This window comes from Salvelinus sp. IW2-2015, linkage group LG15, assembly GCF_002910315.2.
Source record: "Salvelinus sp. IW2-2015 linkage group LG15, ASM291031v2, whole genome shotgun sequence".
NCBI lineage: Eukaryota > Metazoa > Chordata > Actinopteri > Salmoniformes > Salmonidae > Salvelinus > Salvelinus sp. IW2-2015.
Genome location: NC_036855.1, coordinates 29,296,215 through 29,322,431, shown reverse-complemented (window position 1 = coordinate 29,322,431; position 26,217 = coordinate 29,296,215). Strand labels below are relative to the sequence as shown.

Genomic DNA, 26,217 nt, shown 5'->3' with positions numbered 1-26,217 from the left:
TCCTGTGTCAGCCGCCAGTATTTATGCTATAGTTTGTGTCGGGGGGCTGTTATATCTGGAGTATTTCTTCTGTCTTATTTAAGTATGCTGTCTCTAATTCTCTTTCTTTCTTTCTTTCTTTCTTTCTTTCTTTCTTTCTTTCTTTCTTTCTTTCTCTCTCTCAGAGAACCTGAGCCCTAGGACCATGCCTCAGGACTACCTGGCCTGATGACTCCTTGCTGTCCCCAGTCCACCTGGTCGTGCTGCGGCTCCAGTTTCAACTGTTCTGCCTGCGGTTATGGAATCCTGACCTGTTCACTGGTCGTGCTACCTCAAATCAAATCAAATCAAATTTTATTAGTCACATACACATGGTTAGCAGATGTTAATGCGAGTGTAGCGAAATGCTTGTGCTTCTAGTTCCGACAATGCAGTAATAACCAACAGTAAAATCTACTAACAATTCCACAACTACTACCTACACACACACACAAGTGTAAAGGATAAAGAATATGTACATAAAGATATATGAATGGTGTGGTACAGAACGGCATGGCAGATGCAGTAGATGTATAGAGTACGGATATATACATATGAGATGAGTACTGTAGAGGTATGTAAACATAAAGTGCTAGTTTAAAGTGCTAGTGGTACATGTATTACATAAAGATGGCAAGATGCAGTAGATGATATGAGTTACGATATACATATGAGATGGGTAATGCTAGTATGTAACACATTGTTATTAAGTGGGCTATGTTTAAATGGCTAGTGTACATTTTTACATAATTTCCATCAATTCCCATTTTTAACAGTGGCTGGAGTTGAGTCAGTATGTTGGCAGCGGCCGCTAAATGTTTTGGTGGCTGTTAACAGTCTGATGCCTTGAGATAGAAAGCTGTTTTTCAGTCTCTCGGTCCCTGCTTTGATGCACCTGTACTGCCCTCGCCTTACGATGATAGCGGGGTGAACAGGCAGTGGCTTGGTGGTTGTTGTCCTTGATGACTCTTTATGGCCTTCCTGTGACACTCGGTTGGTTGTAGGTGTCCGGAGGGCAAGGTAGTTGCCCCTGGTGATGCGTATCTGCAGACCTCACTACCCTCTGGAGAGCCTTACGGTTGATGGGCGGTAGCATTATGCCGTACCAGCGGTTACAGCCCGACAGGATGCTCTCGATCTGTGACATCTGTAGAAGTTTCTGAGTGCTCTTTTGGTGACAAGCCGATTTCTTCAGCCTCCTGAGTTGAAGAGGCCTGCTGCTGCGTCTTCTTTCACAACGCTGGTCTGTGGGTGGACCAATTTCAGTTTGTCCGTATGTGTGTACACCGAGGAACTTAAAACTTCTCCACCTTACTCCACTACTGACCCGTCGATGTGGATGAGGGGGTGCTCCCTCTGCTGTTTCCTGAAGTTCCACAATCATCTCCTTTGTTTTGTTGACCTTGAGTGTGAGTTTATTTTCCTGACACACAACCACTCGAGGCCCTCACCTCCTCTTCCCTGTAGGCCGTCTCGTCGTTGTGGTAATCAACGCCTACCACCTGTAGTGTCATTCCGCAAACTTGATGATTGAGTGGAGGCGTGCATGGCACGCAGTCGTGGGGAACAGTGAGTACAGGAGAGCGGCTCAGAACGCACCCTTGTGGGCCCCAGTGGTGTGTGAGATCAGCGGGTGGAGATGTTGTTACCTACCACTCACCACCTGGGGCGGCCCGTCCAGAATCCAGGACCCAGTTGCACAGGCGGGTCGCAGACCAGCAGGTCTCGAGCTTGATGACGATTGGAGGGTACTATGGTGTTAAATGCTGAGCTGTTAATCGATGATACAGCATTCTCACATGGGTATTCCTGCTTGTCCAGATGGCTTAGGGCAGTAGTCAGTGTGTTGCGATTGCGTCGTCTGTGGACCTATTCGGGTCGGTAAGCAAATTGGGTGGGTTCATAGGGTGTCCGGTAGGGTGGAGGTGATATGTCTTGCCTAGTCTCTCAAAGCACTTCATGATCGACGGAAGTTGCCAGATGCGGGGCGGTAGTCGCTTGTAGCTCAGTTACCTTAGCTTTTCTTGGGAACAGGAACAATGGTGGCCCTCTTGAAGCATGTGGGAACAGCAGACTGGGATAAGGATTGATTGAATATGTCCGTAAACACACCAGCCAGCTGGTCTGCAGCATGTCTCTGAGGACGCGGCTGGGAATGCCGTCTGGGCCTGCAGCCTTGCGAGGGTTAACACGTAAATGTTTTACTCACCTCGGCTGCAGTGAGGAGAGCCCGCAGGTTTTGGTAGGGGGCCGTGTCAGTGGCACTGTATTGTCCTCAAAGCGGCAAAAATTGTTTAGCGCTGTCTGGAGCAGAACATCCTGGTCCGCGACGGGGCTGGTTTTCTTTGTATCCGTGATTTGACTGTAGACCCTGCCACATTACCTTTGTGTCTGAGCCTGTCCCAGCCTGCTGTTTTCAACTCTCTAAAACAGCAGGAGCGATAGAGATACTCTGAAGGATCCGCTACGAAAGACAACTGACATTTACTACTGAGGTGCTGACCTGTTGCACCCTCTACAACCACTGTGATTATTATTACTTGACCCTGCTGGTCATCTATGAACATTGACACTTGCCATGTTTCTGTTATAATCTCCACCCGGCACAGCCAGAAGAGGACTGGCCTCCCCTCATAGCCTGGTTCCTCTCTAGGTTCTTTCCTAGGTTTGGCCTTTTAGGGTTTTTCCTTAGCCACCGTGCTTCTACACCTGCATTGCTTGCTGTTTGGGGTTTTAGGCTGGGTTTCTGTACAGCACTTTGTGACATCAGCTGATGTAAGAAGGGCTTTATAAATACATTTGATTGATTGATTGATTGATTGACCTGTTGCCACAAGAAAAGGGCAACCAGTGAAGAACAAACACCATTGTAAATACACCCCATATTTATGTTTATTTTCCCTTTTGTATTTTAACTATTTGCACATTCTATTCTTTTGGAACTTTCGTGAGTGTAATGTTTACTGTAAGTTTTGTATTGTTCACTTCACTTTAGTTTATTATCTACTTCACTTGCTTTGGTAATGTTAAAATGTTTCCCATGCCAATAGAGCCCTTAAATTTAATTGAGAGCGAGACACTCAGGCTGTCGTGTCCTGAGTGGAACCATCCTCTGGATAGAGAGAGGCACAGTCTATAGTCCACCCAACAGGAGGAGAGAGAGAGATGCCCCTCGGATCCATAACACCATAGAATGAACTTTGTGCTCACTGGGCTCACTATTATAAAGAGGTCTGGACAGCCTGAAAAGCCTGATAGTTTTTGTAAAAAATTATGTCCAATGCAGAGGAAAGTGTATAACAAGAGCCCATTGAAACCCACTTGGCAAAAACATGAAACAATTCACATGAAATTGGGTGGAAGAAAAGTACAGTTTACCTACACAGTGAGAAATTATACCTTAAGCAACGTCAACCATTTCCTGTTGTTTTACGGTAACTTGTAGGCAGCCAGTTGCTTGTAAGTTACCGTGAAAAAATGTATGGTATGTTACCGTACCATATTTTACAGTATCTGTTACTGTAACCTTTTTTTACCATTGTTTTTACAGTCACTTACAGGCAACTGGCTGCCTGTTAGTTACAGTAAAACAACAGTACAGTACATTACTGTAATCTTATTGAGTTTGCATTTTACAGTATTTCACCGTAATTACATAGGATTGGTGCAAACAGGTTGGCTGTTAGGTAATGTGTTTACATATTACAACATATCAATGAAGGCCATATTAGAAGCCTTTGTTAAGGCCTCCAAAAGTCCAAGTGATATAAAAGACCACATATTGGTCTTTTTCCAAACAGTGACTATAGATCAAAACAGACCAAAGGACATGGCAAATACTCAACCATTCAAGGTATAAAGGGTGAGTAAGTTATTTCAGAAGCTAGCAGATTCGGTTCTTACCAGCACCAGCTGCAAATCCCAATAAATCCACATCACGTTTTGACGTTCACTTTCCTTGCTGTGTGTAACAACACTATGAAGAATCTAGCAAATACGTTTTGTGGGTCAGAGTGCAGTATTTATTGAGTTTCATAGCACAAACGTTTGCTGGCAAGTCTCTCACACTGGCTTTAGCCAGGGCCTGTTCTGGTAAGTCCAGAAGGGTTGCATAGCAACAAGTGCCTCGGAGGGAGGCAACGTCTGCATAGCCAACAAATTCCCATGATTTGTGAATCTGTTCGGACCGAACAACTAGAGCAACAGCTCAAATGGTTTTTAAAGAATACGATTTTGGCTAAAGGGATAAGTATCTAACAAAACAACTACATTGTGGCATTCACTAATCATAAACTATGTACATTAAATAGAAATGTGGTTACATTTGGGGACAAAATTCTAAATGACTCAACCTTAAAGACTTGCTGCCACTCCAATCTGTCCCCATAAAAACATTTAATTGACAGGGCACTACTACCACATATCAGTTAAATTGGTACAGTACTCTCACAAATAGGTGGCACAAATGTAACCTCTTATAAGGCACACCTCTAAATATGTTAATGAGCCAGAAACAACAATACCATGCACCCACTAGTGGTCAAAAGGTTTTTGGCACTCCAAAAATACGCTACGGTACTGTATTCTGTGGCGTGGAATTACAAGCCTTTGAAATACAGCAAAAACATTCTCTCTTATTTTAGAGGAGGTGCTTTGATTTTGTCTACCTTGTGCTCTTTGTGTCGCATTATATTTTATACAAATACAATAAGTGTACTTCTACTGTATATTACATAGCATATTTTACGATAAAGTCCAAAATACATCTAATATTTCACCACCATGCAATGTAATTTCATTAATCTACTGTTTTCAGTTTATGCTGTTGATTATACGGTAATATACCATGAAAATAACATGACGGTTTTACATTGTACTATATCATATATTCTACACCACGGAATTAAAACAAAACTACTACTAAATTAACAGTTAAGTCCACTCTGGCRACTGTTTTGACAGACCTGACAGACCACACCCACACACACTGTCTACTGTCCAAGGGTTAATCAGCTTAGTGTTGCTGGCCTGGTGGTTTGGCTGACTGCTCATATTGGACAGACTGGATAACAACAGCTCCTCAACCCCTCAGAGACCCCTCAGAGGAACAGAGGGGCGAGGGGGTTCCCCCTGGCCCCTGAGGACCCACCCTGAGCCGCCCCCATCTCAGGGGTCAACGACAGCAACCCTGCGACATCTGGGGGCCAACTCCACTGGGAGAAGGAGGGCGTGTTCCCCCGTCTGCCTCTCACACCCCTCCAACTCCTCCATCCCCCAGGGCACTCCAGCCATCGTCTGCAGGCGATTATTCCTACCTCCTTTTGTTTTGCAAATAGGTTATCCCACATCATTTTGCATACACTCTCCTGGCTCTGAGCACTAGGGACCAAACGGACAAGTACTCTGTGTTGCTTTTGGCCCCCTTCAAAGGAACACTGGTTCTGTTAGCCCTCCCCTTTGTCAGCTGTCATCATCATATAACTGCCGTCAAACCACGGGCGTACATACGTAAATGGAAGGATCTAATGGCAGGATCTATAAAAAATATAATTACAGCCTGTGAATGTGAGATGATGTGGATGGTTGTTGAATTGTAAAAGACATTGAACGTGATTACTAGCTCACAGATATATCATTTTCTAATCAAATGCAAGCCTATACAGTTGATAGACCATTGAAATGTGTTATATTATACTTTGAACATACTTGAATACTAAACCATTGTCACGTGCGGTCCCTCTCCGGTCTCTAGGTCACCAGGCTGCTCGTTATGGCGCACACCTGTCACCATCGTTACGCGTGGCTGCGCGTCATCAGGAGTCCATCACCTCCTTGATTACCCGCCCTATTTATGTCACTCCCTTTGGTTCCTTCCCCAGGCGTTATTGTTTCTGTTCCTGTGTCATGTCTGGGCGTTGTTCCTGTTTCGTATTTTGTATTATGTTGTGTTTATTTATTAAAACACTCAGTCCCTGAACTTGCTTCCCGACTCTCAGCGCACATCGTTACAGGATAACGCCTCACCTAAGGGAAGCATCAGGGAGTGTTTTCTTTTTTTGTGTGTCAGTTGGAATGACGTCGGGCTTTCATGCCTTCGCCGGGTCACCAGGATCCCCTGCTTCCACCGGCTCGTCAGACTCTCGTGACCCAGCCGGATCGCCAGGCTCCCCTACCTCAGCCGGTCTGTCAGGTTCCCGCGTCCCAGCCGGCGACAGGTTCCCGCGCATCAGCAGGGGTGACCGGTCCGCTCCTGATCCCCGGGATCGTCATTTTGGTCAGCGTCCTGCGGCTGGAGCTGCACGTTGGGGAAGGGGTACTGTCATGTGTGCTCCCTCTCCGGTCTCTAGGTCACCAGGCTGCTCGTTAAGGTGCACACCTGCCACCATCATTACGTGCACCTGCGCGTCATCAGACTCACCTGTACTCCATCACCTCCTTGATTACCTGCCCTATTTATGTCACTCCCTTTGGTTCTTGTTATTGTTTCTGTTCCTGTGTCATGTCTGGGCGTTGTTCGTGTTTCTTATTTTGTATTATGTTGTGTTTATTTATTAAAACACTGAACTTGCTTCCCGACTCTCAGCGCACATCGTTACAACCATACACAACTAAACATAGTTTGATACTATTCCCATAGTATTTCATCTTTCACTTATCTTTCCTCTTAATTGTACTTGTTTACAGAAATACGCAGAAACAACATACAGTCGATGGAATAATTCGATTTTGGAATTCACCAAAGGTACAGTACACCATGGTGTTGTTTAGAAGGTATTACTGTACGCGCCGCAGCGATGGACGGTATTATAAGAAACAACATCAGCATTTGAACTATCGTGTTAGAGGTATTTTATTATCTCTGACAATGTTTTCATGGCAACATTTCATCGCCACATTAAGCATCCATTACACACCACAGGACACATCACCATGACACCTGCATCATGGCACTAGATCTGCTGCTACGCCTGCTTTACAAAATGAAACAACTCACGACGCCTCGCATTGCATTTGGCTTTGCAAGATGGCAGCAGAGCTTCTTCTACTTCTCCGTCTTTCAAATGGGAACAGTGACCCCCAATGGACGGCAAGAGCCTGAAAATCCCCAGTAAAGGGTTAATATCCCCAGCTTGGGTTTACCATCCCCCTACTGGTACATGCAGTACTGCTCATATACTGCAGGGGTCACTGTTGTAGTGCAGTATAACCAGGCTTCTGCAGTGGGCTAAAAGGGGAACTGACTGTGCAGTGCAGTGCAGCTCAGCTGATAAAATCACATCTGTTTCAGTGACACCACTAATCCCATTTAATCCATCTGAGTTTATGTCCAGCTTTGCTGGCCTCCAGACACAGGCTATGAAAACAGGCCAGGGGCCACAGATCCCATTAATGTATTGACCCTAATGGTCTAATTTGGATCACAGTGGTGCTTAAACACATGCAGGCACGCAGAGGCACACACACACATACATACATGCAAATATACAGGCACGCACAGGATCTCACACCTCCCCACCCACACCCACACCCCCACACACACAGACACACAGGCAAACAAATGACCTTAAGACAAATAATGATTAATGGAATCCTATGAAGTAGTAGTGTGTATTTGGATACATTATAGATATAATATTGTTCCTAACCATTGTATGAAGTAATCCATGTAGTTACAGTACAATAACATGTAAGTACATAAAGCTGGATCAATGTATCAACACCATCACAGTGTTATTTCCCAATGACCAAGCCCTGACTGTTGTCTTTCCTCTTAACGGGCCTGTCACAACAGACAGGATTCCGATAGGAGAGCTCCTTTAAAAATATATATATATATTTGAACAGAATATTAAAGTCAAATGTAAATCCCAAATAAACTGACATACACAAACCCCCAGAATACAATACAAGAACAACATATCCACCAGACAACAACATTCCTGCACTCGCCCACAATCACAAATACAATCTAGCCCCCTGCCTCCCAGAACAATGCGCGCTCACGAGTCAGTCGGAACCAGCGAACCCGGAAATCCCCGACCCCCCAACCAGCCGAACGCAACACGGGCACAACCAGTCAGCAATTCGGAAACCCCCGAGTCCCGACCGATGCGTAAACGCGTGTCACCTCCACTCAAGCACCACACTCCAAGAGATGGTTCACATACGGCCTCCAAACTCTGTCAAATAAGTCTGGTTTTTGCTTCTTTATGGTATATATCAAATCAAATCAAATGTATTTGTCACGTGCGCCGAATACAGCAGGTATAGACCTTACAGTGAAATGCTTACTAACCAATGGTGTGGGGGAAAAAGAAGGTATGTGTGTGTGTGTGTAGGTAAGTAAAGAAATAAAACAACAGTAAAAAGACATTTGAAAAAAGAGTAGCAAGGCTATATACAGACACCTGTTAGTCAGGCTTATTGAGGTAGTATGTACATGTAGGTATCGTTAAAGTGACTATGCATATATGAAGAACAGAGAGTAGCAGAAGCATAAAAAGAGGGGTTGGCGGGTGGTGGGACACAATGCAGATAGCCCGGATAGCTAATGTGCGGGAGCACTGGTTGCCCGGGCCAATTTAGGTAGTATGTACATGAATGTATAGTTAAAGTGACTATGCATATAAGATAAACAGAGAGTAGCAGCAGCGTAAAAGAGGAGTTGGGGGGGGGGAAGGGGCATAACAATGCAAATAATCCGGGTAACCATTTGGTTACCTGTTCAGGAGTCTTATGGCTTGGGGGTAAAAACTGTTGAGAAGCTTTTTGTCCTAGACTTGGCACTCCGGACCGCTTGCCATGCGGTAGTAGAGAGAACAGTCTATGACTGGGGGGCTGGGACTTTGACATTTTTAGGGCCTTCCTCTGACACCGCCTGGTGTAGAGGTCCTGGATGGCATGCAGCTTTGCCCCAGTGATGTACTGGGCCGTACGCATTACCCTCTGAAGTGCCTTGCGGTCGGAGGCCGAGCAATTGCCGTACCAGGCAGTGATGCAACCGGTCAGGATGCTCTCGATATTGCAGCTGTAGAACCTTTTGAGGATTCAGGACCCATGCCAAATCTTTTTAGTTTCCTGAGGAGGAATAGGCTTTGTCGTGCCCTCTTCACGACTGTCTTGGTGTGTTTGGACCAATCTAGTTTGTTGTTCATGTGGACACCAAGGAACTTGAAGCTCTCAACCTGCTCCACTACAGCCCCGTCGATGAGAATGGGGACGTGTTCGGTGCTCCTTTTCCTGTAGTCCACAATCATCTCCTTAGTCTTGGTTACGTTGAGGGATAGGTTGTTATTCTGGCACCCCCTGGCCAGGTGTCTGACCTCCTCCCTATAGGCTGTCTCGTCGTTATAGAATATATATAGAATCCAATGGGATGTTGCTAGATAGTTCAGTATTCCAATGTGTTATTGAGGGTGAAAACAAGGCTTTCCAATTGATGGTTATACATTTGTTTTTGCAGCAATCAGACCTAGCATACAAATCTTTCTCTGATATTGACCACCAATATTTACATTTCCCAACAGACATAATTGTGGAGATGGATGGATATAAATTCCTAGACACAATGAAATGATAGCACATATCTGATCCCAAAATGGTGTTAGTTTGTCACAGAACCACAGCATGCAGTACATAATATGGTTCCTTTGTTCTTTTTGTATCGCCAACAGAGAGGAGACATTTCTGTGTGCATTACATGCCATTCTGGCAGTAAGTCCTATGAATTATCTTAGATTGCACTAGTTTGTCTTAGGTTGTAGGAGCAGGAATGAACATTTTCACATATCTGTGACCAATGGTTCTCATCAATTTCTTCCTTTAGATCTGCTTCCGGGTTGGGTTAAATGCGGAAGACACATTTCAGTTGAATGGATTCAGTTGTACAAACTGACTAGGTATCCCCCTTTCCCTTTCCCATTGTTTCCTTCTAGAGTTTCAACCAACCCTTGCTATAACTTGGCAATTAACTTCTTTGGCATAGCAGGTTCTTTCTGTATTTTGTCTATGCTATATGCCTTAGGTTCATCCAGATTCTGTTGAAGCGATTGAAGGAGATTTTTGAGTTGTAAAAACTTGAAGGCCAAATCTTTCTTAGAATTGATTGGATGACTGTAGAGCGCGATCATAGTACACATGCTCAAAAGTCATGACGCCACTTTGGAACCAGGACTTAAAGGTGATATCATTAAATCTGGAGGTAAGGTGGGGCTATTCCAAATAGGGGTGCCTGGTGATATTGATTCTTTCCACCTCATGAATGTATGTACATTTTGTACATCCCATGTACATCCCAAATACAAATAGAATTGAGAATCAATGGATTGCCTTCTTCAGTGCCTTGGACTGGAAGCAATGAATATATTTGAGATCATAAGGTGTTACATTTATGTCTTTGATAGTCCTCCATGCACAAGGACAGTCTGCTGTCCGTTGTTTAAGTGAACGGAGCTGTGCAGACCAGTAATACATCTTCATATGAGGTAGTCCCCAAGACCTCCAGCTTCATAGGGTGTCAATTTGACGCGAGGTCTTTCCATTCCAAATCAAGTTGGAGAGCAGGCCACTTATTTTATTTAAAAAGTTGGTAATATATCAACCTTGGTAATATATTTATTTGGATTAAATTGACCCTACATAGCATAGAAATAGGGAGAGATCTCTATTTATTAAAGGAAAGTAATTGATTATATTTGCCTCCTCCTCCAGATTGCATGGTATCAGTACACCCAGATATTTCATATGTGTCTTTGTCCATTTCCATTTCCATTGACTTTCTAAGCTTGAAAAGTAATAATTAGAAATAGGCACTACTTCAGTTCTCTGAAATACAGCACCATATGTGTCCAACAGTAGTAAAACAACTGACAGAGAATGTTCTGGTTCAGATAAATAACGGAAAATGTAATCTGCATACAATTATATCATATGTTGATCTCCACCAATCTCTATGGCCCAGATTGAGCCATGAGTTCTAATTATTTATGCTAGGGGGTCTGTGGCTAAAGAAAATAAATAAGTCAACAAAAGAGATCTTAACATAATGGGTTCCGCTTTCAGCCGGCCCAGAGTCCCTTCCCCCGCTCCCTCCGCACTGTTAGCAGTTGATGTTATTCTTCGACAACACAGACCCCAAAGCAAATCAGGGAGAGGAAAATAGGTTGATTCAAAGAGAACAAATCATGCGGGGAGGTAGATGGTAGATGTTCATGCTCCCCTGTCCTCAGTGATTCTCCTCAGTGATTCTCTCCACAGAACAAAGGGACAGGATGTAGTTTTATAACCCAGCCCTAGCCTGTGGTTGACCAATTAGAATTCCTTGCAAAAAAACTGGTATCCTAAGGTATCCTATTTCAGGTTCAATGTATAAACAATTTGGACCAATGAGAACTTGCCATGTAGCTATGAGTCCCGGACTGAAATTCCTCCCATGTCTCTGACCCATTGATATTATAGAAAAAAACCTATTTCCATTGATCGTTACTACTCTTTTGACCTCTCGTCCTCTGCGTTGTGTATTTATCTTCGAAATATTCTTACACCACTGACAAAAAGTAACGCATATCTCTCACCAAGGCAGAAATGATACACTGTAACTATAAATCGAGGACATTTTATTGATATCAATAATTACCATAAGTAGCCTATACTACAGCAATGTGACGTTTGAAATGAAATAACTCTGCTACTATGCCCAATTGCTAAAGTGACAATTGATAGCTACAACATTCAAAGTAGTAGCAGTTTTAATGGTAATATAAACACGTAAAAGTGCACATTAAATGGTATAAACATAGCGTTCTATTTATCATTATCGTGATAATTCAGTCAATATATCGCAGAGCTCTACTCTATTCCCTATTATACTTATATTTAAAAAGTATACCATTACAAACCAGTCAACGTATGTGTTATTATCACAGTTCTACAAAAATGCCTGAAACCCAAATTACTGCATAATCACATTCATCATCCCACTAACGAACATTACTCCTGTCTGCCACCGCTATAGATCAATCAAAACGTAAAAGCAACGTCAGCCAAACATTAGAGCCGGTATATACAGCACGTTTTTGCTTCTCCAGGCCGGTCTACCACTAACCCATACCATTACTGCACCAGACCTTACACGAAGGCCATGTCTCTTCAACCTTGCTAATTCAATGTTCCCTGCCTTAATTGTCCCTGAGTGCTACTGCTGGGTTCCCAACAGCCTCTACCTCGGCTGCAGCAGGAAAACAGCTCAATAAGGGTGGACTACTAGAGAAGAGGTGGGACGTGTGTCTGTGTGTATGGGCCCTGCACTGTACCCGCTATGCCCTGGCCAAATGCCTAACATGCCCCAGCATTAATCATGACTTACCCCCCCATGCAATATTCACCTGACTAAGCGCGCCAGGCCAGAGGTTGTCAGAGCTGTGTGTGTGTGAGTGATTTGATTTAGGATGTTTTTTTTCACTCACTCTTTTTTTCGCCGAGCACCATGCAGTGCTGAGAGATTGATGTGTTGGCCCAGGGGACCTGTGGAATAATGGAGCTGGTAGAGGAAGGCGAGTCCTGAGAGGACCAGCAGTACTGGAGTACAGTAGGTCTGGGTTTAGGGCCCTGGGGTTATAACCCTGGGTTTAGGGCCCTGGGTTTAGGTCCCTGTGGTTAGGGCCCTGTGGTTAGGGCCCTGTGGTTAGGGCCCTGTGGTTAGGGGTTAGGGTATAAGTCTGGGGGCTTGTGTATAGGTTTGGAGTAGGTTTGGTGCAGGGACTGGGACTATGGCAGAAGTTATCAGAACCTCCTACTCAGTGCAGCATCATTTATAATTTTAACACTAATGGGGCTAGGGCTAGTGTTAGTGCTGGGAATGGGGTTGGGGCTAGACTTATAAGTGCCGCTCCACTCAGCGCAGCACCATTTGCAATTTGAACACTGCTCCCCAGACGTCCCTGGCACTGTGGGCAGGAGGCTGCCGTCCAAAAGCAAACAAGGTGAGCCACACTAGAGCCCACCGAGGAGTCTGGAGTCCTTAGACCAACTCTGGAGTGTGGTTGGAAAGCTTTTCAGAGCAGAAAATAGACCATTTAGATTTACTCTGGACACACTCTGAGGCAATGAATTTACACCAGTCAAGTCATAGCTAAATCGAGATTTTAGATGGACATTTCAGTGAGAAAATGTCTACAAAGTCTATCCTGTTCCTCATATGACTCCGTGTTTGCTAGGTTCAGTTTAGACAATAATAGACTGTAATACTTCATTGACTTCCTCTGAGGAAATGATCTGCCCAGTCTTGTGTAACATAAATACAGAATATTAGATAATATAACACAATGCCGTTACTATATCCTTCTTGTTTTTTTATCCTGAGTTAACAGTTGCTATTCTCCTCCTACTCATACAACACCACAGAAACAGGTAGGGAGACAGTGCCGAGTGCCACTGCCAGCCAAACACTAATCTCCTCTCTTCTTCTCTTTGATGCAGGAGCAAAAGACAATTAGCCCCAGCAGCATATTCATCATGCATATGTGTTTGTGTTACCAGCAGCCCACTAATTGGTCCGTCAACTTCTATTAGCACTCCCACTACTCTGCACATCGCTGTCTCTGTCTGTCTCTTTATCTCTCCTCAGTGAGTCTAGATTACCCTACAGAGTTCAGTACAGATACCTCAGCTGGACTGTGTTCATTAGGGCATACCGTCACAAAACGTTTAGCATGAAAAACGAAAACGAAAGTGTTTCTTGTTCAGATAGTTTTTTTACTAAGAGAAAAATATATAAAATATGCACATCCAACTTATCAGGTGCAAGACAGAAGAACATATCAAAGAAAAAAGGAGCTCTGGTTAGTCCCTCATGGTGATTTAATCAGATGTACAAAAAAGGGAAGTTTCGATCATGGAGTTTTGGACCTACAGTACTGAACATGACCCTGGCTCCAGCGCCATGCATCCTTTCATTCCCAACTCTGTTAACAATACCCCGTTTGAGTCCAATTGTTAACCTGAATCACAGGGGTCAAGTCCCTCTTATCACAGCACCCCTTACAGCCATCAACCAATGGCATAACACGTTTTATGTTTTACATGCCCACAGCCGATAGTTATTTTTTGTTCATTTATTTGCGTTGTTTGTAACTTATTTTTTTACTTATTTTTTTCATAATGTTGCCGCTACCGTCTCTTATGACCGAAAATAACTTCTGGACATCAGCACTGCGATTACTCACCACGGACTAGAAGAATCCTATTTTTCCTTTCACGACTCTGACGAGCCTGATGCGAAGGATGGCCTGTCCTCTGGAACAGCCCCCGATACACGTGATCTGCATGAATAGGAGGCGGAGAAAGAGAGGCCGAAGGGCGGACTGCCTTCTGAGAATTCTTAGGCGATCGAATAAACCACCACTTCCTTCCATTCTGCTAGCAAACGTGCAATCATTGGAGAATAAAATCAACGAGTTACGCGGAAGATTAAACTACCAACGGGACATTAAAAACTGTAACATCTTATGCTTCATGGAGTCGTGGCTGAACGACGACAATATCAACATACAGCTGGCTGGTTACACGATGTACCGGCAGGATAGAACAGCGGCGTCTGGTAAGACAATGGGCGGCGGACTATGTATTTTTGTAAATAACAGCTTGTGCACGATATCTAAGGAAATCTCGAGCTACTGCTCGCTTGAGGTTGAGTTCCTCATGATAAGCTGTCGACCACACTACCAACCGAGAGAGTTTTCATCTGTATTCTTTGTAACTGTTTACATACCACCACAGTCAGAGGCTGGCACTAAGACAGCATTGAATGAGCTGTATTCCGCCATAAGCAAACAAGAAAACTCTCACTCAGAAACGGCGCTCCTAGTAGCTGGGGACTTTAAATGCAGGGAAATTTAAATCTGTTTTACCAGATTTCTATCAGCATGTTACATGTGCAACCAGAGGAAAAAGAACTCTGGACCACCTATACTCCACACACAGAGACGCATACAAAGCTCTCCCTCGCCCTCCATTTGGCAAATCTGACCATAATTCTATCCTCCTGATTCCTGCTTACAAACAAAATTAAAGCAGGAAGCACCAGTGACTAGATCAATAAAAAAGTGGTCAGATGAAGCAGATGCTAAGCTACAGGACTGTTTTGCTAATACAGACTGGAATATGTTCCGGGATTCCTCCGATGGCATTGAGGAGTACACCACATCAGACATGGGCTTCATCAATAAGTGCATCGATGATGTCGTCCCCAGAGTGACCGTATGTACATACTCCAACCAGAAGCCATGGATTACAGGCAGCATCCGCGCTGAGCTAAAGGCTAGAGCTGCCGCTTTCAAGGAGCAGGACTCGGAAGCTTATAAGAAATCCTGCTATGCCCTCCAACGAACCATCAAACAGGCAAAGTATCAATACAGGACTAAAATCGAATCGTACTACACCGGCTCTGACGCTCGTCGGATGTGGCAGGGCTTGCGAACCATTACAGACTACAAAGGGAACGCCTTTGCCTTTTCAAAGGGAACGACTGTGTGATCACGCTCTCCGCAGCCGGTGTGAGTACGACCTTTAAGCAGGTCAACATTCAGAAGGCCGCAGGGCCAGACAGATTATCAGGACATGTACTGCGAGCATGCGCTGACCAACTGGCAAGTGTCTTCACTGACATTTTCAACCTCTCCCTGTAAGAGTCTGTAATACCAACATGTTTTAAGCAGACCACCATAGCGCCTGTGCCCCAGAAAACTAAGCTAACCTGCCTAAATTACTACCGACACGTAGCACTCACGTCTGTAGCCATGAAGTGCTTTGAAAGGATGGTCATGGCTCACATCAACACCATCATCCCAGAAACCCTAGACCCACTCCAATTTGCATACTACCCCAACAGATCCACAGATGATGCAATCTCTATTGCACTCCACACTGCCTTTTCCCACCTGGACAAAAGGAACACCTATGTGAGAATGCTGTTCATTGACTACAGCTCAACGTTCAACACTATAGTGCCCTCAAAGCTCATCAATAAGCTAAGGACCCTGGAACTAAACACCTCCCTCTGCAACTGGATACTGGACTTCCAGACAGGCCGTCCCCAGGTAGTAAGGGTAGGTAACAAAACATCCGCCACACTGATCCTCAACACAGACTCCAACACCATCATTAAATTTGCCGATGACACACCAGTGGTAGGCCTGATCACCGACAACGACGAGACAGTCTATAGGGAGGAGGTCAGAGACCTGGCCGTGGGTTGCCAGGACAAAAACCTCTCCCTCAATGTGGTCAAGACAAAGGAGATGATCGTGGACTACAGGAAAAAGAGGACCGAGCATGCCCCCAGTCTCATCAATGGGGCTGCAGTGGAGCAGGTTGAGAGCTTCAAGTTCCTTGGTGTCCACATCACCAACAAACTAACATGGTCCAAGCACGCCAAGACAGTCGTGAAGAGGGCACGACAAAACCTATTCCCCCTCAGGAGACTGAAAAGTTTTGGTATGGGTCCTCAGATGCTCAAAAGGTTCTACAGCTGCACCATCGAGAGCATCCTGACTGGTTGCATCACTGCCTGGTATGGCAACTGCTCAGCCTCCGACTGCAAGGCACTGCAGAGGGTAGTGCAAACGGCCCAGTACATCACTGGGGCCAAGCATCCTGCCATCCAGGACCTCTATACCAGGCGGTGTCAGAGGACGGCCCTAAAAACTGTCAAAGACTCCACCACCCTAGTCATAGACTGTTCTCTCTGCTACCGCACGGCAAGCAGTACCGGAGCGCCAAGTCTAGGTCCAAGAGGCTTCTAAACAGCTTCTACCCCCAAGCCATAAGACTCCTGAATATCTAGTCAAATGGCTACCCTGACTATTTGCATTGCCCCCCCTCTCCCCCTCTTTACACTACTGCTACTCTCTGTTGTCATCTATGCATAGTCACTTTAATAACTCTACCTACATGTACATACTACCTCAACTAACCGGTGCCCTCGCACATTGACTCTGTATCGGTACCCCCCTGTATACTGTATAGTCTCGCTATTTATTTTACTGCTGCTCTTTAATTAATTGTTACTTTTATCTCTTACTCTTATCCGTATTTTTTGAAACTGCATTGTTGGTTAGTGGCTCGTAAGTAAGCATTTCACTGTAAGGTCTACACCTGTTGTATTCGGCGCATGTGACTAATACGATTTGATTTGATTGGCTACATTACAGACCCAGAGACTGGTGTCGGAGTGCTCTGCACTGAGGGGTGATATGCTATTTAAGTGGTGTGGTGGTGATGGGGGTCATTTGGCGAGAGATTGTGTGCCCTGCTGCTGTGGATGTGTAAAAGGAGGAGGAGGAAGAGGGACAGAAGCTGGAGGAGGAGGGGAGGAGAAGCAGGAGTAGGAGCGGGAGCTGGAGGACGAGGAGGAGGAGGAAGAGGGACAGAAACTGGAGGAGAACAGGGGAGGAGAATATCAGGTTGGAGACAGGATATTCAACAGAGCAGATAACCTGGGTCTTGGTCTTTATCTGCTGCATTACTTTACAACCGAACAGCCTGTACTGTTTTCCCGCCTATCAGGCTTTACAGCCTCCAGCCGCCACCGCTATCCCACTACGCAGCAGCAGCAGCGTGAGAGTGAACACAACAGTGAACTATGCCCCAGTGAACAGTTAGCCCTGGCTAATCTGATCCCAGTTTAGTGCTTAAAAACATACCTAGATAGGCTATGCAGTGTGGACCTAATCCTGCACTCCTCCCACAGACAAACAGACAGGGTATACAGGATACATCCGCAGGTTCATAGACTGATGCTATGACTCTGGGTCAGCACTGATGTCCAAAGGGCTTATAGTGGAGCTAAAAGGCCAAGGTTAGTTTAGATATTACCATATGACGTTAGGGAGATCATGTTTACCACACCAGGGAACAACACTACGGTGTTCTACAGGAGCACCATCGAGAGCATACTGGGTGCACACTGCAGCACTGGACGCATACTGCTCAGGGACCTCAGCCACCCGAGCCACGGCCTGTTCCCCCTGCTTCCATCAGTCAGACGCGGGCAGTACAGGAGCATCATGGCTAAAACTAACAGACTGGCCAATATTTTCTAGCCCCAGACCATCAGGCTGCTGAATAGCCACCTCTAGTCAGCTGTCTACTCCCCCTGTCACCATCCTACCCTCCCCCCGTACTGCTCCCTCTATGGACATTTTATTCCCCGCCCCCCCCCAATGGACAATTACCCCGCCCACATCCCAATGGACATTTATATTGATCATTTTTACAGTATGTATATATTATTAAAAAATATGTTTTATTATTGTTTCATTCACACCTGCACTGTTGGAGCTCGGAGCTGAAGTATTTCACAGTACACCGCAACTACATCTGTGCATGTGACTAAATAGGAATCCAAATAAAATAAAAACACTAATCTAATCTAATCACTAATAGGATGCTAGGCCACGCAGCAGGCTGGGAGAGGAGAGTATGATGTATATATAGTGTGTGTGTGTGTGTAAGGGCTGGGCAGCGGGCAGGGCTGTTGTTTCACAACAGTCAGCATTATCATGTGTTTTCATAACCAGTGTTGAGGTCATTGAAGATCACAACGCCCTAAGTTGTCACAATTCATCATATAACAGATATTGTCTTGCCATGGTACATTTTTACTGAGGTAACGCAAAAGAGGAGGCCGGGAACTGTGAACAGAACAGAATCCGAATAAATCGCTTTTGACATGCTTGCCATACGTGCCTGAGAGCAGAGAAGCTGCTTCTGCTCCAGTTGCCAGCCACGGAAGATCAGGAAGAGGATAAGAGCACACCGGGGACATCTCTTCGCTGACTGACGTGAGAGCTAGTCAGGCAAACCAGGAGTAGAGAGGAGGAAGGACACGAGGTCCTAGGGTAATTGGTGCAGTTGAGTAAAAAGTCTCCGCTAAGTGCAGCCCTTCTAATATATAGGCTGGTTCAGTGAGGGGGCAGTAAAAGGCACACTAAGTCCAAATTCACATGGGCCAAACACTGACATCAAACCCAGTGAATCTCTTACATACAGACATGATAGTTAGAGCCTTGCTCTTAGGACACATCTCAAAAAGCCCCCTATTCCCTTTATAGTGAACTACTTTTGACCAGACGCACTATAAAGGGAATAGGGTGGCATTTACGACACAGACTCATCCTCCTCTGACCCCAGGGTGTTACTGGGAAAAATCTGTTAGCTGTATTTTACCCTCCAACATCAAGCAGCTAGCTCTCTATTCAAGTTCCCTCAATAAGCAGCATGATTAGAGGGGCTTTGGAGGCTTTTATAATGACTCTCTCTCTCTCGTCTCTGTGATATCAAAGCAGCTATACGGAAACCTACACACACGTACATAAACACCATCTTTTATATCCAGATGGCTGCTTTGTTGAGGCTTCCTTCCCCACTACAATTACCATGGTATGAAAGTTGTGTGTGTGTGTGTGTGTGTGTTATCGAGGAGGAAACAAACTAAGTTGCCAGTGGGGAGAAGCGAGGATGATAAACAGCCACATGGGCTATAATAGCCTCAGTTTACAATGGTGCCAAGGACATTTTCAGTAGGAGATAAAACACAAAGGCTCTCATCAAACCCCATTCCCATCTGGAATGCTGTGTTTTATATGCATTGGATTCCAGAGATGCTTTGGAGCTGTTTTAGGAGTTAAGTTAAGTTATCAGGGTAAATGTGCTCATTCTGGCCATAATATTGGGTCAAATTACATCCATGTTGAAATAAGACGCTGCCCCTTTAAGAGAGACTTTTGCTCTGGCTACAGTAGTCAAGATAAGTGCTAGACTGCTTTTTATAGAGCTGTCTTTTTGTATACTATCAACAGTAGCCTATCGCTAGTTTGCTACTATGTTCACTATTGAAAGTTTACTCTTGTAAATCACTTTCTCTAAAATAAATAAACTCAGCGAGTGGATTGATGAGTGCTTATTTTTGCTAGTCTGAACAGCTCGTGTGTGCCAGGTGAATGCATCAACTCCCTTGAATGAACGACCAATCATATTGCTCAAATATAGCATGAGTTTTCCATGTGTAATCTCAACAATGTGGTGCTGACTGCGACGCAGAACCAGCAGTTTCTATGGGAGACTGCGACAGAGCATGTAGGCTAAATGTTCAACTGGAACGCCACATGTGCTGAGAAAGTACTGGCCCAGTCAACAAATCACTAGACAGACTTGATCCTCTCAGTCAGTGTACGACGTGAGACACATTTGATACAAGAACCAAAAGTAACAAGTTGTAGTACCGAACCAATTTTCCAGTGGTGTAAAGTACTTAAGTAAAAATACTTTACTACTTAGGTAGCTTTTGGGGGTATCTGTACTTTACTATTTATATTTTTGACAACTTTTACTTATACTTCACTACGTTCCTAAATAAAATAATGTACTTTTTACTCCGTACATTTTCCCTGACACCCACAAGTACTCGTTACATTTTGAATGCTTAGCAGGACAGGAAAATGGTCTAATTCACACGCTTATCAAGAGAACATCCCTGGTCATCCCTACTGCCTCTGATCTGGCGGACTCACTAAACACAAACGCTTCGTTTGTGAATGATGTCTGCGTGTTGTAGTGTGCCCTAGGCTATCCTTTTCTATTAAGGTATGTTTACTTCTACTCAAGTATGACAATTAAGTACTTTTTCCACCACTGCAATTTTCATGTTATAGTATCGAAAAAGTACCTACGTTTTTGTACACCATACAACACTATTAACTTCCTTATTAACAAATCTTATCAAGGAGGTATTCGGGTCAGATGAGGAAGGCTCTCACTATACAGCCTCATTATTTGCTTTAATGGCTTCCTGCCTAATCTTCTCCCTGTGTCAGACTCTGACTCAAATGGCCTAGCAGTACAGGCTGCCCCTGGCCACCAGTACTGGCCTCAGTCAGTGTGAGCGTGAAGGAACTTCCAACACAGTGAGTGAATCAGGGAACATACAGAACGAGAAACAACACCAGCAACAGGACCACAATGGAAAATAGCCTTCAGCCTTAATTATGTCTATCCTCCATAACTTGACGTAACGTAGTCTCCAGCTGATGTGGCTTCATTTACATTCCAACAGAACACCACACAGCACTCAGGTCTCCCTAAAAGAGGTCTTCTGACCTCAATGGCACTTTCTCGATAACTAAAAGTTAAATCAAACCGACCTGTTTGTTCTTCTTGGAGTAGGTTTTCTTCAGCAGTCTGTCGTTCATCCTCTCCTGCTCTCTCTGGGCGTGGTTGATGAAGCCGTTCTCCAGGGGGTCCAGAGACGTGGGCATGACGTTCTCCTCCTCCTCCTCCTTCTGTCTCTTTGCCACCGTCTCCTGCTGCTTCTCCTCTCTCCACCTCTCCTTCTCCTTCTCTTTCTCCTTCCGCTCCTGAGACTTCAGGGCCCCAGTCTTCTTCTAGAAGAGGAGAAGAAAAGAAAGAGAGAAACGAGAGCATATTAGCAGGATATTCATGTACGGACAAATAGGATGCGGGGGTTGATGTTAGCGAACCGTCAAGTGCACAGCTGCACCTTTGCTGTGTCGGATTATTCAAAGCAGAAAGAAAGACTATGTATAGCAACACAGTCAGTCGTAGACTGTCAAGACATGTTTTATCCAGTCAGCAGAAGCACAATACCTCCCTCAAGTCCCTAATCATATTATGGCTCTGTCTTTGATAAGCTTATAATGATAGGAACCTTTTCTTGAAAAAACAGTACAGTCTGGTAAAAATGGCCCCTTGCTAGGTTGACAGACAGTTACAGTTAGCTACTGTTACATCATGGCCAGGCTACCTCATCTTGATGTCTAGCAGTTGAGTCATCCCTGGTTAGGGCTGGGTAGTGTATACCCATAATTATTGATTAAACCAAGGAAGAGAATTGAGGGTGAGAAACCTCTCCCGCGAGGGTGACTTGCAAATAACCCGGAGATAACGTTGCAGCCAGGAGATTGATATGGCTTCAGTTACATCGTGACATAGCTATTGGTAAACAAACAAAGTCTGAAATAACAACAAAGGAGAGTCCGACTGGCGGGAGGTGGTGACACTGACACACTGCTGCTTGAAGCCGCACACAGTGCCCTGCACGGGGCTGTTAGTTTAGATTGCGACATCTGTTCTCTGCTACATGGCTCTGCTAGGCTAGGCTACATTACAGTCACCCCTACCGTGTGGATTACTGTGGAGAGGGAGCAGCTCCATCTGAATAATCAAATAATTGGTTTGGGGGGGGGCAGCAGATGGCTATCACATTAGCGCTAACACAACAGCACTGATACATTTACAAAGGTGCGTGAGCAAAGCTTTCCTCCAGGCCCTGTGTGTTAGTTAGGCACATCGAACACAAACCCAAAGAATTGACGTAAAATCTCTGAGGTGAGAGTCTCGTCTGGTCTCTCTTCTCCCCCCGAGCTACATATTGGTGCTTTAAAAGGATGACAAAAAGAAAGAAGTCGTGGACTGAGCTGACACGACTTTGAGAGGAGGCTTTAATATTACTGACATCCAGCCCTGCGCGCGGCCGAACAGGACAGTCCTCTTCAACCCCACTAAGGTATCACATTAATTTCTCATGAGGCCAGAGAGAAAGCCAAACTGGGCTACTTGTCACGCAATTCATTACTGTGAGAGCCATCTTTGAAGTGATTTACCGGGAAAAAGCGAGACAAACTGACAATAAAGGACATGAAAAGTGCTACCAGGTGTTTTCCCTCTTTAGGGGCTCTGAACCTTCACATGCCACCCATCAATATTCATCATCTCAAAGAGGAGATTGGCAGTTCAAAGTCATTCAATTTGCATGCGAGACCCCACCTCCTGGGTTATTATTAATAGAAGCATGTCTAGTTAACACGCTAGGTGTTTGAGCTGTGGGATCAATTAGAGTTACACTCACTGATATTGTGTCTGGTGGTCCATGTGGGAGTGTGTGTGTGTGTGTGTGTGTGTGTGTGTGTTTCATGGCAGGAGGAACACACACAACACATTAATATTCTAACGTTCACACATCACTCAGAGATGGGCAACTGGCGGACGCGGCACCCCTTTTGTAGGCCAGCGGATTGATTTCCCCCCAAAATATATATACAGTTGAGTCATTAAAACTCATTTTTCAACCACTCCACAAATTTCTTGTTAACAAACTATAGTTTTGGCAAGTCGTTTAAGACATCTACTTTGTGCATGACACAAGTAATTTTTCCAACAATTGTTAACAGACAGATTATTTCACTTATAATTCACTGTATCACAATTCCAGTGGGTCAGAAGTTTACATACGCTAACGTGACTGTGCCTTTAAACAGCTTGGAAAATTCTAGAAAATTATGTCATGGCTTTAGAAGCTTCTGATAGGCTAATTGACATCATTTGAGTCAATTGGGGGTGTACATGTGGATGTATTTCAAGGCCTACCTTCAAACTCAGTGCCTCTTTGCTTGACATCATGGGAAAATCTAAAGAAATCAGCCAAGACCTCAGAAAAAATATTGTAGACCTCCACAAGTCTGGTTCATCCTTCGGAGCATTTTCCAAGCGCCTAAAGGTACCACGTTCATCTGTACAAACAATAGTACGCAAGTTTAAACACCATGGGACCACGCTGCCGTCATACCGCTCAGGAAGGAGACGCGTTCTGTCTCCTAGAGATGAATGTACTTTGGTGCAAATCAATCCCAGAACAACAGCAAAGGACATTGTGAAGACGCTGGAGGAAACAGGTACAAAAGTATCTATATCCACAGTAAAACAAGTCCTATATCGACACAGCCTGAAAGGCCGCTCAGCAAGGAAGAAGCCACTGCTCCAAAACCGCCATAAAAAAGCCAGACTACGGTTTGCAACTGCACATGGGGACAAAGATCATACTTTTTGGAGAAATGTCCTCTGGTCTGATGAAACAAATATAGAATTGTTTGGCCATAATGACCATCGTTATGTTTGGAGGAAAAAGGGGGAGGCTTGCAAGCCGAAGAACACCATCCCAACCGTGAAAGACGGGGGTGGCAGCATCATGTTGTGGGGGTGCTTTGCTGCAGGAGGGACTGSTGCACTTCACAATATAGATGGCATCATGAGGTAGGAAAATTATGTGATTATATTGAAGCAACATCTCAAGACATCAGTCAGGAAGTTAAAGCTTGGTCGCAAATGGGTCTTCCAAATGGACAATGACCCCAACCAAGCATACTTCCAAAGTTGTGCAAAATGGCTTAAGGACAACAAAGTCAAGGTATTGGAGWGGCCATCACAAAGCCCTGACCTCAATCCCATAGAAAATCTGTGGGCAGAACTGAAAAAGCGTGTGCGAGCAAGGAGGCCTACAAACCTGACTCAGTCACACCAGCTCTGTCAGGAGGAATGGACCAAAATTCACCCAACTTATTGTGGGAAGCTTGTGGAAGGCTACCCGAAATGTTTGACCCAAGTTAAACAATTTAAAGGCAATGCTACCAAATACTAATTGAGTGTATGTAAACTTCTGACCCACTGGGAATGTGATGAAAGAAATAAAAGCTGAAATAAATCATTCTCTCTACTATTATTCTGACATTACACATTCTTAAAATAAAGTGGTGATCCTAACTGACCAAAGACAGGGAATTTTTAAGAGGATTAAGTGTCAGGAATTGTGAAAAACTGAGTTTAAATGTATTTGGCTAAGGTGTATGTAAACTTCCGACTTCAACTGTATATATATATACATTTATATACATATATACACTCACCGGACAGTTTATTACACCACCATGTTCACGAAAATGGATAGCTCCTACATGCTCCTATGATGAGTGGTTGCCAATTTGTTTTACATATTATTTTACATACATTGTTTTAATGTGTTGTGTGCAAAGCTTTCATCATGGCAAAGGGTGGCTACTTTGTTTAACACTTTTTTGGTTACGACATGATTTCATAGTTTTGATGTCTTCACTATTATTCTAAATAGTAAAAATAAAGAAAAACCCTGGAAGGAGTAGGTGTGTACAAACTATTTATTTATAATTTTATTTATTTAACCAGGCAAGCTAGTTAAGAACAAAATAAAAATAATAAAAATGATGGCCTACCGGGGCAGAATGACAGATTTTTAATTTGTCAGCACGGGGATTCATTCCAGCAAACTTTCGGTTACTGGCCCAACGCTCTAACCACTAGGCTACCTGTCGCCCCAACTTTTGACTGGTACTGTATATGTAATTTGTTTTACATGTTTTACAAGTGTTTTTGTGCTTGACTGATGGAATGTTGACTTCTGGTTTGGCAAGCTAGCTAGCTAGTTAGCTGACTAATGTAAATATTTGCATTTAAAAGATGCATCTCAGCACCGTCTGGTTTTTGATCAATGAGACCGGACTGTATTATGAAAATGGCAGAGACTGAGCTTGTAGTGAGAATGACTACTGCTTTGGACAGATGTGTGGTGGGCTTTATTTGCACTGTAGCAGCAGCTACACTTTGGTTGTGGAGGAGTACAAATTCCAGGCTACAGAGAGGCTGAGCTGAGAATGACATCTGGGCCAGCCAGCCAACCAGCTCCATCACCATTATCTGGCATCACAGGCTACAGATCGAGAGGCCGAGGATAACATTAGAGTCGGCAACCCAAATGTATCACTTTCATCTGGCATCAACTACATCCTCATCACCATCATTAAACATTATCTAGCTCAATTTTGGAGCCTGAGATCGCTGATCTACTGAGGGAGTCCTGCTCTAGGACCTAGGGCTATGACAATGTCGTCCTGTCCTTTGTTTTGTTGTGTTGCATGTGTAACCCAAGTTTGTCTAGTAGGCTAGGTCTACTGTGTAGCCCAGGACTACTATGTTTATGTTTGTACATTTTGAAATTGTCAAATAAAACGATCTATACAGACAGTGAGTTCCGTGGGCGTGGCATTTTCAATTGAACGTTAGAATGGGCAAAACGAGTGACGTAAGCAACTTTGAGCGTGTATGTCGTCGGTGCCAGGCACACCGAATCCAGTACCTCAGAAACGGCCGCCATCCTTGGCTTTTCACGCATGACAGTGTCTAGGGTTTACCGAGAATGGTGTAATTATATATATTTTTTTTTACATCCAGTCAGCGGCAGTCCTGTGGGGGTGAAAATGGCTCTTTGATGAGAGATGTCGAAGGAGAATGGCAAGAATCGTGCAAAATAACAGGCGGGCC

At 44.4% G+C, this 26,217-nt stretch overlaps 1 protein-coding gene across 1 annotated transcript in view; it reads right to left on the bottom strand.

Annotated features, from left to right (window-relative positions):
• The window catches only part of LOC111973641 (autism susceptibility gene 2 protein-like), a 429,231-nt gene that overhangs the window by 297,199 nt on the left and 105,815 nt on the right, over positions 1-26,217 (bottom strand). The window contains 1 exon segment of the mRNA XM_070447353.1: positions 21,216-21,455. Coding sequence (XP_070303454.1) covers positions 21,216-21,455 — 240 coding nt within the window.